General features: G+C 41.0%; 2 protein-coding genes across 5 annotated transcripts in view; one reads left to right on the forward strand and one right to left on the reverse strand.

The window, feature by feature from the left end:
* On the reverse strand, positions 1-2,563 carry LOC117954607 (E3 ubiquitin-protein ligase TRIM39-like). The gene is made up of 2 exons (XM_034888546.1): positions 2,414-2,563; positions 1-2,223 (listed from the first exon to the last, which is right to left on the reverse strand). Exon 2 carries the CDS (start codon positions 2,212-2,214, stop codon positions 574-576), a length of 1,641 nt encoding a protein of 546 aa, XP_034744437.1. The 5' UTR covers positions 2,215-2,223; positions 2,414-2,563; the 3' UTR covers positions 1-573.
* Positions 2,564-7,986: 5,423 nt separating this feature from the next.
* The window catches only part of LOC117954580 (sickle tail protein homolog), a 77,080-nt gene continuing 71,589 nt past the window's right edge, over positions 7,987-13,477 (forward strand). For 2 of the 4 annotated variants that reach the window (XM_034888485.1, XM_034888486.1), the window contains exon 1: positions 7,988-8,907. In XM_034888485.1, the coding sequence (XP_034744376.1) occupies positions 8,634-8,907 (274 nt within the window). In that variant the 5' untranslated portion in view covers positions 7,988-8,633. Of the gene's footprint in view, positions 8,908-13,477 lie in introns of all 4 variants that reach the window. The other 2 variants (XM_034888487.1, XM_034888489.1) reach the window with 2 other exon arrangements.

Raw genomic sequence — 13,477 nt, forward strand, 5'->3', positions numbered from 1 at the left:
TATTTTATTTGTAAAGAACTACATAACTTGGGTTTTCTGCATTTTCTACCTTCATCATGTTTTGCTGTAAATCATATCCGTACCTTATTTGAAAATATGTAGGTTAATCATTGGTAGAAACAGTAACGTTACCCCTAGTAACAATGTATAAAAATTTTCCTTAACAGTTATTTCTGCAGAATAAAGGGAAGATGCGGATGGCAACAGAAAACCAACACTCTCCGCAGAGGCGTTTAATGACCAAAAACCAAGATCCACATTTATCCGGATCCTTAAAACTCACACAGTGGTCCTGCTAAGCTGTCACCGAGACAGCATGGAGATTGGAACACAATATAAATCCAGGCCAAGAAACATTTAAAATGGCAATTCCTTGCAATCCTAAAAAAACTTTGACTCCTCCACTTCCAATAACAGACCAAATCAAAGTGAAACCATAACCAGACCTTCACCGTAACCATTTTAAAAAGGTGATTGTGAATATTGGTTCTGTTTCTTGTTTTTTGTCCGTTCATGCCACTTTGATCCTTTGATGTCACATAAAATCTTTTTTTTTTTTTTCTAAATGACTAATCAGATCAAATCAGTGGGGTTGACAGGTGAAATCGTCAGAGGGGTGGAGTTTGTGCCACCATGATGAAGACCCGGACTGAAGAAGGGACTGAGCGCCTCAGTGAAGCAGCAGTCGGTGAACGAGTAGAGATGAACCGCAGCATCCACATCGTAAAAGGAGACCAGACCCTCATCGTAGCTCACAAACACCCCCACCTTCTGAGGCCTCGAGTTTAGACTGAGGCTGACAACAGGGGTAGAAAGAACGAGGTAATCCTTTTCGTTCCTCAAAGCCAGAGCCCAGTAGCCATTCAAAGGGCTTAGTGGGATTATTCCCTTCCTATCCACTGACACTTTGACCACTCCCAGAGTCCAGTCAGTCTTCCCTGTAACCTCAACCTCGTAGTAAAATCTTCCAAAGGAGATGCTCTGCTGGGCCAAGACGTTGGCGTAAAGAGAAAATCTCTCTGGGTTGTCCGGTAGGTCCCTCATCACCTCCCCACACATAACTTGTTTCCCATTATCGGAGAGGACGAGCCATGGGTTAGCTGTGTGATGTTCAAGAATCACATCAGCAGCGTAATGCTGGACCCTCTTCAGCTTGGCCCCGTGAAGCAGCTGGTTCTTCTCTGTGCTGATCATCTCCTCCAGCTCAGCCACAGCTTTCAACACAGTCCCCTCATATGACGGCTGATGGATGCTGATTTCTTTCCAGTTATTTGTGCACAGAGCAGTGTTCATGGATGTGATGCTCTGGAGGAAGTTAAGATGGTCTTGAGTATGTGAGAGCTGCTGCACCTCAGCCATTCTCTTCAAAAGTGCATGAATTTCTTGTTCCATTTCTTTGATAAAGCCATTGGCCTGTTCCTCTGTCGTCTTCTGCCTCTCTTGAATCATCTCAATTAGCTCATTCAAGTCTCTTTCGGCTCTCTGGATCAGAACGGTGAAGATTCGAACGCCGTCTGCGATCTCTCTCTCTGCATCTTTCTCACTGTGCATCTTTAAGCGTTCGGTTTTCTGGATCTTGAGCTTTCTGTTCTGAATCATCTTTTGGATTTCAGCCTCTTCCTCCTGCAGCTCGGCCTTCTTGGCTTCATATTCGTCTTTCAGAGAAGCAATATTGTGTGCCATGTGTTCTGAAACAATGCAGTCCGAGCATACACACGTCTGGTCAGTCTTACAGAAAAGCTCCAGTGTTTTTTTGTGCTGCGGACACACCCTGGCCTCCATGTTCTCCACAGGATGAGTCAGGGAATGTCTTTTCAATGGGTCAGCGGTCATATGAGGATTTAGATGAGTACCGCAGTAGGAGGCACAACACGTTAGGCACGACATCACAGCTTTCAGTCGGGTTCCAGTGCAGATGTCACAGGGGACTTCCCCTGGTTTGGCAACTTCCCCGTTGCTTTTCTTTCCAGCTGACTGTCTGAACTCAGCGGCCATCTCATTAATGAAAGTGTTGACAGAAAGCTCAGGTCGTGTTTTAAATTGTTTTTTACACATGGGACACCGGCACTGAAAACTGTTAATAGTCCAGTGCTGTGTGATACAGTTTTTGCAGAAGTTGTGTCCACATGGTATAGTGACTGGACAAGTGAAAACATCCAGACAGATGCAGCACAAAAACTGCTCCTCAGACAACAGACAACTGGTTCCTGACATGGCGATACACTAAGAACAAAAGTGAAAGTAAAATTAATACACATCTACTACACATTACACCATTCATATAAAATCTTTAAAACATATAAATCGGATTAGACTTCATGTAAATGTTTTAACAGTATAAACTATATTTAACTGTCAGTACAGTTCATGCATGTGCTATGGCACTAAATAAATATAATATAATTAACTTTACCTGTGTAAGTTAAAGAAACGTTGGAGGAGAAAAGCCTGATGATCCTAATAAATTTGTTTTAAATCCTCACAGAGACTCATGTCAAATGCGGATCCCCAAGTGCTCTGAGCTACTTAATCGTAAATAAGGAAATGAGTTGCTTGGTCCCACCCACTCTTTCGACTACTGATTCCCCTCCTTCCCCAGAACGCTGTGTGTGAGTATGTGTCATTCAAACAACCGGCTTTATGACTTCCTCATTTCTGTTAGTTCTGTTTGGCACGTTACTCCGTCTCCAGACAGGGCCTTCACACTCCATGGCAGGGATTTATAGAACTTCAGTTTTTATTTTCCAAGGCATTGTAAGGAACAACAGGCACACTTTTAGCAATAAGGAGTCTTGCATTGCCAGACCTGTCTCCACAGTGCTGTAGAGAAACGCTTCATATGTATTTCTTTAAACATATCACAGCGATGGTGGCTCTGCTAGAACTTGTTTTGCTGGAAAATGCACACGCCGCAAAAGAAAACACCATTAAATAAAGTTAACTGTTCACAAAATACAGTAACGTGAGCTACTTAAATTAGCTGGACACATGGTTAGATGTAATTTGCTCTTACTGCCATGTGTAATTTAACCATAGCAATCCCATCAATCTGTCCTAAAACGTTCCATTAGATAGTAAATGCGGTGGGGGGGGGGAAAGGAAATTGTAAATCTTTACAATTATTCCCCGAAAGAAGTAAGCAAGCTTGCCTTATTGTTTGGTCAAAGTCTTTCCAACTTGCCCTTTTCAGTGTGTGGCTTGCTAGTTGCTAGTAAGTTTGTTCTTGCATCCCGAAGCGAAGGGATTTTAAGGACAGTGACACAAAGAGCAGAAGGAGAGGAGCCATGCCTGACATCGGACTTTATCCACGTCCTTGATCCAGACTAGGCAATAAGAAACATACGCCAAACTGTGTTTCAGTTTTCATATGATTTTTCATACAATCAGCAGAATCGCACAATAGCATCAAAGTATTTAGTAAAAACCTTTGCTGGGGCCCCTTGGCAGTGGCCTGCTCTGCCCGGTTGGTAATCCAGCCCTGAACCAGTTCATAAAAGTTTAACAATAAGAATAATTATAAATAAATAAATAACTTGAACTATGATGTAACAATGGAGTGGCTAAATAGGTTGATACAACCAATTCTTACGAGGAAAAAGTCTCATTTTGATTGTCAAAGTTTACCTTGTGAAATCTGTAAGTGAAAGAGTTCCTTTATGGGTTATTAATGGAACATACCTGAAAGGCCAGGTAGAAAAAAGTAAAGAGTTAAGATGTAAAAGTTAATTGAAGTTCATTGTGGTTAATGTCCTAACCACAAGAGACAGAAAATCCTAAATGTCAAAACCTGCTAAATCACGGGATGGGGTAGAATTAGTGACACACTGCAAATGAAATCTGTGTCATTATTGATGTTTAAATGTTTCAATCCATTCAACTTAATCCTTAATTCTGTGATCGTCCAAACAACAGGGGCAAATAAAGACAAAGCTTTCTGGATGCACTGTGTCATGAGACTCTATAGGCAGGGACGGACTGGCCATCTGTTTTTTGGGCAAATGCCAGAAGGGCCGCACCCCCACGGACTCCTTTGGGCCACTACTGATAACATGTCTTTGGTCAATTTTGATAAGTTATTTTTTGCATGCAGCCACAGATATTTAAGATTGTGCTGTGAGGTGCGTGGAAAGATTCACTCGGAAGGCAGATGTCCTAATTTCCAAAAATAGAATATAATGCCTTTTTTGTCATTATACACAAGTGCAGTACCTGTACAACGAGACTGAAGCAACCCCTTTACAGTGTTGACACAAAATATTAAAAATATATAATATAAGAATATAAAATATAAAAATAAAAAGTATAGGTAGTGCAGAGAAAAAGGAGGGGGGGGGACCTGGTGCACAGTCCTGAGTCTTAAGAGCAACTATATACATATAAGTATTAACAAATAAATAAACATTGCACTGTAATGAAACAAAATGGTTAAATATTAAATACTGCACTGTAGCAAATTGCTCAGATTCTAGAGGCCGGTACGTGGCAAATGCCGGGGCTGTTTTTTGATCCCAGAGTGTCACTGTCTATGGGAAATGCATCCTGGCATGGTTGGATAACAAAAAGTTACATTAAAGAGACTGGAGTAACCCCAGCCTCAAAGTTTCTTACCCGTTCTAGTCACCTGACATCCCCATCCAGCTACACACCACTTTGTTATTACCTGGCCTAACCTGCCTACTCTCTCACCTGGTTTCACTTTTACTCATTAGTGCTGCATTACATATACCGGACCTTTTTTCCTAGTTAGTTTCCAGTTTACAGCTGCACCCATTCCCCTACATCCTGCTATAAACTGTACCTGTCTCTGTCAATGTTTTGATTCTGAAAGATCTGTCAGACCTCCAGCTCTCTAAAACTATAAAAGTGCTGTATTTGCTGGACTTACAGCGGCCTAGAGAATGATTTTAACCCGTTGGAAACCCCCTCCGGACATGTCTATTTGTACTTTGACCCTTTCCTTTCTGGAAATGGAGCTCGCCACAGCTCGCACAAATGGAGCCCCAGGAAAAACTTTGGACCGTTGGCTCAGCATTGCTGAATCCTTGAAATCCAGTCTCTGTGTGTGTTTGGTTCCTTTTGTCTTATGCCGGTCTCCTTGTCAATGCTTTTTATGTGTTTGTGTGTTTGTCTGTGCCTGTTTCTGTGTGTCTTGTTTGTGAGCTGCAGACATCGTTCTTGCTGTCGTCTTTTGTTGCCTCCCTTCCCGTATTTCCTTTTTGTTTTGGAGTAAGACATGGAGGGTTCATGGTGAAGTGTCTTTGGTGTGTGTAGTGTACTTCTCTGTATGCTGTCATCAAGGTCAATGTTTTTTTCAACTGTTTAAATATAAAAAGACGTAAACAAAGACACACCACACACACACAAAAAAACACACTCTTTGTGACGTCTGCAAGGTGAGGACCGAGTAAATGTGTTTTCAAAGCGAGGACCACCACACTACAATACTTAGAGACGAATGCATGGTACATTTCACCACTAGATGGCTCCCTTATTTCATTTACCCCTTTAGTTTGTGTGACTATATTGTTCCAACAGAGTGAGGACAAGGCCATACACAGTGCTGAAATGAAAATGTATTCTTTGTAAAACACTGCTGGCTTTGTTGTGTTAAAACATCACACTTCATTATCACCAAGATTAGAAAGCAATCAGCACTTACCCAGTTTGGAGGAGCAAAGATATGCTGAGGAAAGGGACACCAACACCCGAAGTGTTAGCACACAAAGTCCTGAATATTCATAAGCGTATCTCTTCCTGCTGCAAACTGACTCTGGTTCACCAGTTAAAAATATTTGCTGAAAATATTACAAATACAGTGGATAGTTGAACTGATGGATGTTTTTTGAGATGGAAATTCTTTTAGGTAGTTATAAAATAAAATATGGTATTGTTGTGTTGTTGTCCCCGTCCTTAGCAGTGTATCTCTGCTTCTATAAGTTGTGAAAGATGTTACACTACCTAGGCAGGATCACCTCATACAGCCCTATTTCAAAAACCCAAACTATCCCTTTAACATAGTAACTGACAGAACCAAACACTTCAGGAGACATTGTGCAATGAATATCTACAAACTTGAGACTTGTGAAGCCAACCTTGATTGATTTAGTAAAGAGAAGGTTTTTGTGTTTAGAGAGGGGAGCTACTGAAGATGTTGTGAGAAAGTATGGGGATCAAGAAGCTCCACCACTGAATCGAGGACTCTGGACATGGCTGAGTAGTTGGACACAGTTGTTTGGGTTTCATTCTGTTCAGCAAGGGAGTTGACTGCTGTGAAAACTGTGGTTGGAGATTTCAGCTAGTCAAATTCATACATCTTTGACAGATGAATGCAGTCGCTGGAGTCTGTTTGTAAGGAGCTTCCATCACACCTGTCTGTGATGTAGAAATTGCCAATGTATCTGTGTTTGAATAGCCTACATTATATGTTTTTGAGGTCAAATGCTCCATCATATAGCTTAACGCTATAGTGCATAGTTTCTGTTGCCCCCATGAGAAATTCTAAGTAATGACAACAGAACTGTTGGCTTGTGTCTGACGGAATATCGACACTTCTTAGTGTTGTTCCAATGTTTTTGTGTCCCTTTGAAATAGATCCTGACTGTATACCGGCGTTTTCTGTATAGAGAGGAGATTTCTAACATAAAGTAAATAGGAGCTATCTATTGGCCTACAGTGTATAAGCCTTGTTGGGGTTGGCCAAGGTACAAGTGGCCGAAATGGGTTTCCTCAGGAGGGGGGCTGGCGTCTCCCTTAGAGATAAGGTGAGGAGCTCAGTCCTCCGAGAGGAGCTCAGAGTAGAGCCGCTGCTCCTTTGCGTCAAAAGGAGCCAGTTGAGGTGTTTTTGGCATCTGGTAAGGATGCCTCCTGGGCGCCTCCCTAGGGAGGTGGTCCAGGCACGTCCAGCTGGGAGGAGGCCTCGGGGAATACCCAGGACAAGGTGGAGAGATTATATCTCCAACCTGGCCTCGGAACGCCTCGGGATCCCCCAGTTGGAGCTGGCTGATGTGGCTCGGGAAAGGGAAGCTTGGGGTCTCCTGCTGGAGCTGCTGACCCCGCAACCCAATACCGGATAAGCGGTTGAAGATGGAGATGGAGATGGAGATGGGGTTGGCCACCGGTGTTGTTGACATTGTTCTTGATACTATCATTCAATGCTATTGGCCCTGATTTTTCAAAAGCAGTGTCAATCATCCAAATTGGCCAAGGGAGTCTCAAAATATCTTCCTGTGTCACTAACTAGACTGGATTAGCTAGAGAATGATAGATTGGCATAGGGCAACAATTGTCTGGGACAAACTAATGGTATATGGTGTGAAGTTTAATATTTCCTATAAATCTGTAATGTATTGTATCATGGACAATAGTTTATTAGAGAAATAAAAGGAGCTTATACAGATAATCATATGTGTAGTACGCTACAAGTTATGGAAGACCAGATGCTGTATGAACCCGAACCAAAAACCCGAAGAGGAAGAATGGCTAAGATTAAAAGCAATTTCATATATTCTTAATCTCCTTAGAAATGATTAAGAATTTAGCTCCTTCCTTGGGACATTCTTAACTTGTAATGTTTTGCACTTTATTCTCTATGCACTTTATTCTCTATGCGCTTTAGCACATGCACTTTACTATAGCCCTATATCCCATAAGTGTTTGCTGTTTTTTCTGTTCTTCACTATCGAATGTATCCCAACTGTCTGTATTTTGTAAAAAAAACTTTAATAAAGACCTTACTCCATAGCACTGTGCAGTTAGGTCCGGCAATGTGAGACTAGCATGGTGTAAACTGACAACAGCAGTGGCAGCATGTGAATGGCATTTCATGTTGATACAACTGAGTCAAGAGAGGTGGAAGTTAGAGAGAACAGAGTGTAGACGGGGAATTAAAAAAGGAATCAATGATTTCAAAGTTGGATGGGAAAGAGAGGGAGAGAAAAATGAAGGAGGTGGCAGAGAGAGAGAGAAAAAAAGAGCGAGAGAGTGTGTGTAGTCAGACAGAGAGCTTTCCCAGAGGAGTTCAAGCACAGAGGGAGCTTACTGCTGACAGAGAGGCAGTGGGAGAAAGACAGAGAATAATACAGTGAACACTGATCACTGCCACAAACGACAGTCCTCTGGTACGGAGGTACCACGGTCTGGAAAGGGACGAAGAAGAAAGGACAAATGGAAAGGGAAAGACTAACTGGAGAACATCATTGTGCAGTGTAAGACCGAAATAACAGATGAGCACAGGACATTAAGAGGGTAAAAGAGACACTAAAGAGACAACTTGACAAAACTAAGACTCCATCACATGCACACTTCAAAAGAATATCCACACACTGTAACAGGGGCATGAGATACAAGAAGATTACAACTGCCAGACTCTTAAAAACTCTTACCAAAATGAATAGTACAGTTGGATGATAAAACATGAAAGATGCAAAAAATTCTTCAATACTTCTCGATACCTAAGACGAAATAAGAGACCAAAGAGAAGCAGGCAAGAAACAAAAAAGGACAGAAGAGCAGCAGGAGGAAAAAGAAGACGAAGAAGAAGAAGCAAACAGAGAAGAAAAGAGTGACTTGCGAGTGTGGAACCCAGACAAACCCTGGAGTATCTAACCAGTGCTCTGCTCAGCCCAGCAGGGAAGATGTCCAAGTCCTCCCCACGCCTGGGTCGACCCGGATCCGCAGGGTCTAAGAGCCCCAGCTCAAGAAAGGATCTTCAGAGTAATCGCTCATGCATGCTGCGGATTGGCGAAAGGCTGATGAGGGCAGGCAGTGAGGGCAACCTGGTCCAGAGACCCATACCAGCCCAGAGCCAGGCGTCCTCCGATGGATTAGTACACGGATCACATGGACAGACACAACTTCCAGCCCTGGAGGACAAACCCAATGAGCAGACAAGAAATAGTTCCAACAAAGGTAAGGTCTATCTCTGCAGCTCTTTAAAAAAACCTTCCTAACCTAACATAATGCTTCATGTTGGATAACCAAAGGCATTATAACATAACATGGGTTACAGTGATATATGCTGTATCTGTAATGTCTATACTACGTTCTAAGAGCTTTCTACAGTATTTCAGTGACTTTTTAGTCCAGGAGAGGACAGCCCTGAAGTGTTATTCATATAAAGGAAACAAAGTTATTGAGTCAGTATCTGCTGTTTCAGGAACCCTCTTAACTCTTAGCATAAACAACACTCTGAACAGTTAAATGCAGTTTTCAACTAACACTGCAATGCCTCTGACATGTTTCAGAAAAACAGTGACCGAATTCTTCACACAAACTGGCTCTGCTTGTTGCAAACAGATACGATTGCTAAACATGGCAGTAAAGCCATACATTGTGTTATGAAATTGATGAGCAGTGGAATGTGTCTTATCTGCATGGCCATTTACAGCAGAATAACTCTGAGATCAGCAGCCCTGTGCAACAACAACATGTTTATGACAAGTTTACGTTTCTGGACTGAAATGCTAAGTCTGAAATATGGGAGAACTTCCTGTAAGACAATGCTGTCCATAACCACATGCACATAAATAATGTAAAGCTTCCTTTACAATAAGCTGGATTGTGTTAACACTGGATTTTATTCAGATATAGGTCAGCTTCCAGTGATAGTGGAACGGTAGCCACTTTGCCACAGATTTCTTGTCACAGCTCTTTCTGCCGCGTGGGATATATTATTGCTGATATCTCGGTTGCTTGTAGCGAAGCTCTGTACAAAATGATGTGAACGCAGCAGAAAGACCAGAGGAAATGTGAAATGAATGTGACATTTCAAATAATAGGCTTGGCTGGCATTTACACATTGTCTATTCATGTTGCCTGCCTCAGACTAGTCCTTTTTTTCAGGCATCTATTTAGCATACAAATTAGGGAGACAAATATGAACTCTGTCTCATGTGCTTAGCAATGTTAATATATGCATCACAAACTGCAGTTAGAAAAGTGGAGAGGGATTTTACTGTGTGTCCTCAGGGTGCTCAAAGTGCTGCTGCTGCAAGGCTACTGGATTAGCTGCTGCGATGCTTTCAGAGTTCATGCATGAACTGCGATCCGTTACGGTGTCAGTGTGTCAGTCCAGCAGTAGGACAACTCCACTGCTCTGCCGGTCACTGCTTCTTTGAAGAAGCCCTATTACATTACAGTACTGTACATATACTTACAATGATACATGCATATAGAGCATGACTGACTGGGAATGGAAAAAATGTAGACAGTTGTCTTTATACTAGAGCACACTAAGTTTATGGGTTTGAAAGTTAATTTTTTATTGAAAAACTTCCTGCTCAGTACATAAAGATCACAATTCTATGTATACTGTACGTTGCTTAATAATTGTTGATATACTGTTATTGTACTTTTTTCAATTCAGTTTGTAACTTACTTGACCAGTTGACTTCAATTTGAGTTGAAAGGTTACGTCCTTTACGTTGTAAAACCAGCTTCTAGCTACTTGACCAGCAGAGTCGCAGGCTTGAGACGGGCCAGCTCACAAACCATTTCCCTGCAACGTTCTAAAACAGCTTCGTCTGGTCGCAAATCGTTGGTTCGAACGGGACTTCACATATCAAATCAAATATCAATTATCCCAGATTTCTGATCATTTGTAATGGCACGGTACAAAAGCTTTTAACAGTGAAACACATCCAAATAATGGAATTGATAAGACCAGTGGTTTGACAGCAACTAAAAATAGACATACCCAATGTACAGTTCTTTGTGTTTGTACCCATTCAAATATTTGCTGCACAAGTATTGTTTCTTTTCAAGGTCATCTGCTCTCTAACAAACGAAACACGGTGAGATCTACAGTAGCAGCTCAGGATTTATCTCGTTGTTATTCACAGGAAATAATCCCGCTCTCCTTGATGCAGTCAGCTAATACAGCTTTTTAGGGCTTTCATGAGTCATTTGCGCCTACAGCAATGTGTGTGTGTGTGTGTGTGTGTGTCTCTGTGTGTGTGTGTGTGTGTGTGTGTGTGTGTGTGTGTGTGTGTGCGCTCACACAGATACACAATATGTAACCCTTTATAATGAGGCAAGATGTCCGAGTCATATGTAAATGCATTACTACACGTAGGAATCAGAATGAATTAATGCCTGGCCTGTCATGAGAGTCAGTGCTAATTCAGAGGAAGTGACTTTATTGCATGATGGTGACTTAATGCTGAGTAGCTCCGAGTTAGTACATCAGTGCTCTAATTGTGCACCCTAGAGTAAGGTCATGCATGGCGTGATATAAATACAGCCATGATTCACACAAAAAAACGTAATTACAAAGAAGCATTTGCTTTACAATATAACATTTTGAGCTGAGCAGTTTATGGACTATCGTACTGTATATTAAAAAAACAAAGCAAACCAAGTAAATGTGAGATTGATCAAGGTTTTTTTTCTTCTTATATTGTAACAATTATTATTATTAATTCTGCGCAATCACAAAGATTTTGGACTATTATCACATTCTGAATGTTGACGTATATATTTTATCCTACTAATGCAAGTCACTTTGTTATTGTTGTACTTCTTTCCTTCAGCGGGGTTAAAAACACGATATTTTTACTGAAAGTGGCAGTTGTCCAATTGCATAACAAATTTGTAGTTCTCACCATTATTCAATTAAATTCAATTATCATTTATAGGTATAAATCATAAAAGGAGTTATCTCAAGACACTTTACAGATAGTATAGGTCTAGACCACACTCTATAATTTACAAAGACCCAACCATTTCAGTAATTTCCCAAAAGCAAGCATTTAGTGCGACAGTGGCGAGGAAAAACTTCCTTTTGGGGAGAAACGTCGGACAGAACCATCACGGCTTCATTTGCTTCATCTAACTCAACCAGTAGCACCAACGTGTCCTCTTAAAGATCCAGAAATGTAGATTGTCTCCAGCCATTCATCACCCACCTTCATTTGACTCTGTATCTTAATAGAAAAAAAAACATGTCACATGATGTTCGCCTATGATATAGCTTTAAAACTTCAGTACACAAGTCACAATAACTCACAGAATTCTTCTACAGTTAAAATATCACAAAACATGTATACCTTTGTTTCTATGCGCATGTGTTTGTGTGGAAGACTAAATCAGATGTGCACAAAACCAGAGCTTCCCATTACTTTGGTCATTTACCAGTAAACTGATCTTTATTGACGACGTTCTACTTCTGTTCCAGATGTCTCTTACACCTGCCTGCCCTTTAAAAACATTTAAAACACGGGTCAAATTGTCCAGTTTTTCTATATCAATGTTCTTTTTAATAACATAACATGATTGATTCCACACAACGCTCTTTGGCAAGTACAAATCTCTACTTTCATTAATTTTGGGGGGTCTTGTTCAAATTTATAGCATTTGAAAACAAATTGAAGTGGTTTTGAAATAGTATTCAGTAAAAGTTGACACATTCCAGTTTGTGATTATCCATCAACATACTTTCCTTTGATTTTTGTCAAAATAATTCCTAATTTCTTGCTTTTCTAACTCAAACATTAGGTAAATTTGGTCATAAATGAGGTTTATTGATCATAAATTACTGTAAAACTAAAGTTAATAAGTTAGTTACGTAGTGTTGAAAATTAAAAAAAAAAGAAGTGTTGAATTAAAGGAAAAAAAACGTACGAAAAAGTTAAAAACATTGATACAAAGCATCAACAAAAGTGTTGATTTTCAATTTTGACGTGAAGATAACACAAGGGTTAAGTTCTTACAGTCACATATGAAGAAAACACAGTAAATCTGCAGGTTGTTGAGCTCCATTTCCATTGGCGTAATAACATTGCTGCCAATTCTCTGTTCTGAGTCAAAGACTCCTGATCATTGCAGCTCCAGAGTCCCCCTTCACTACCAACCCCATCTTAGCTGCCCGAGAATGGAGATCAGCGCTACAAGAAAGCGAGACGTTGGCATCACAGCCCATTTCAGTGATGAAGGCTAAAAAGTTCTCTTGCCAAGTCAAAAAGTATCTGTGCTGCTGTCAGCTTACGCTGCTGTGTTCTGGGAAAAAGAGACCTCATTATTTCATCCGGCGCATGGCACAGTTGGGCAGCGAGGGGGAGGGCGTGCATGAGAGCAATGAAAACTTGTCAGGGTTGTTGCAGTTGCTTGTTTGCTGATAGGACTCAATGTCAAGGGGCACTTAATGTCCAGAAAGAGTCACGTACCTAAAAAAGTGTGATGGTTTCAAAGCAACTTTTGTCCTCCGGGACATAAATTTGTTTCTTCCATTTGTGGACATGACATTCTCTGAAGACTAACTCCAAAGCAAGTTTGTGCTCCGTATCGCCCAACCACGTCTAAAGCACAATAGTTTATTCCTGTTCCAAAAAAACTACACATAAAAGTGGCCTCAGGTTTGTTATTAGGGAGTAGTTAGTAGTAGTAGTAGTAGTAGTTGTAGTAGTTGTGGATATACACTCACCGGCCACTTTATTAGGTACCCCATGCTAGTAACGGGTTGGACCCCCTTTTGCCTTCAGAA

Source organism: Etheostoma cragini, chromosome 12, assembly GCF_013103735.1.
Source record: "Etheostoma cragini isolate CJK2018 chromosome 12, CSU_Ecrag_1.0, whole genome shotgun sequence".
NCBI classification, from domain to species: domain Eukaryota; kingdom Metazoa; phylum Chordata; class Actinopteri; order Perciformes; family Percidae; genus Etheostoma; species Etheostoma cragini.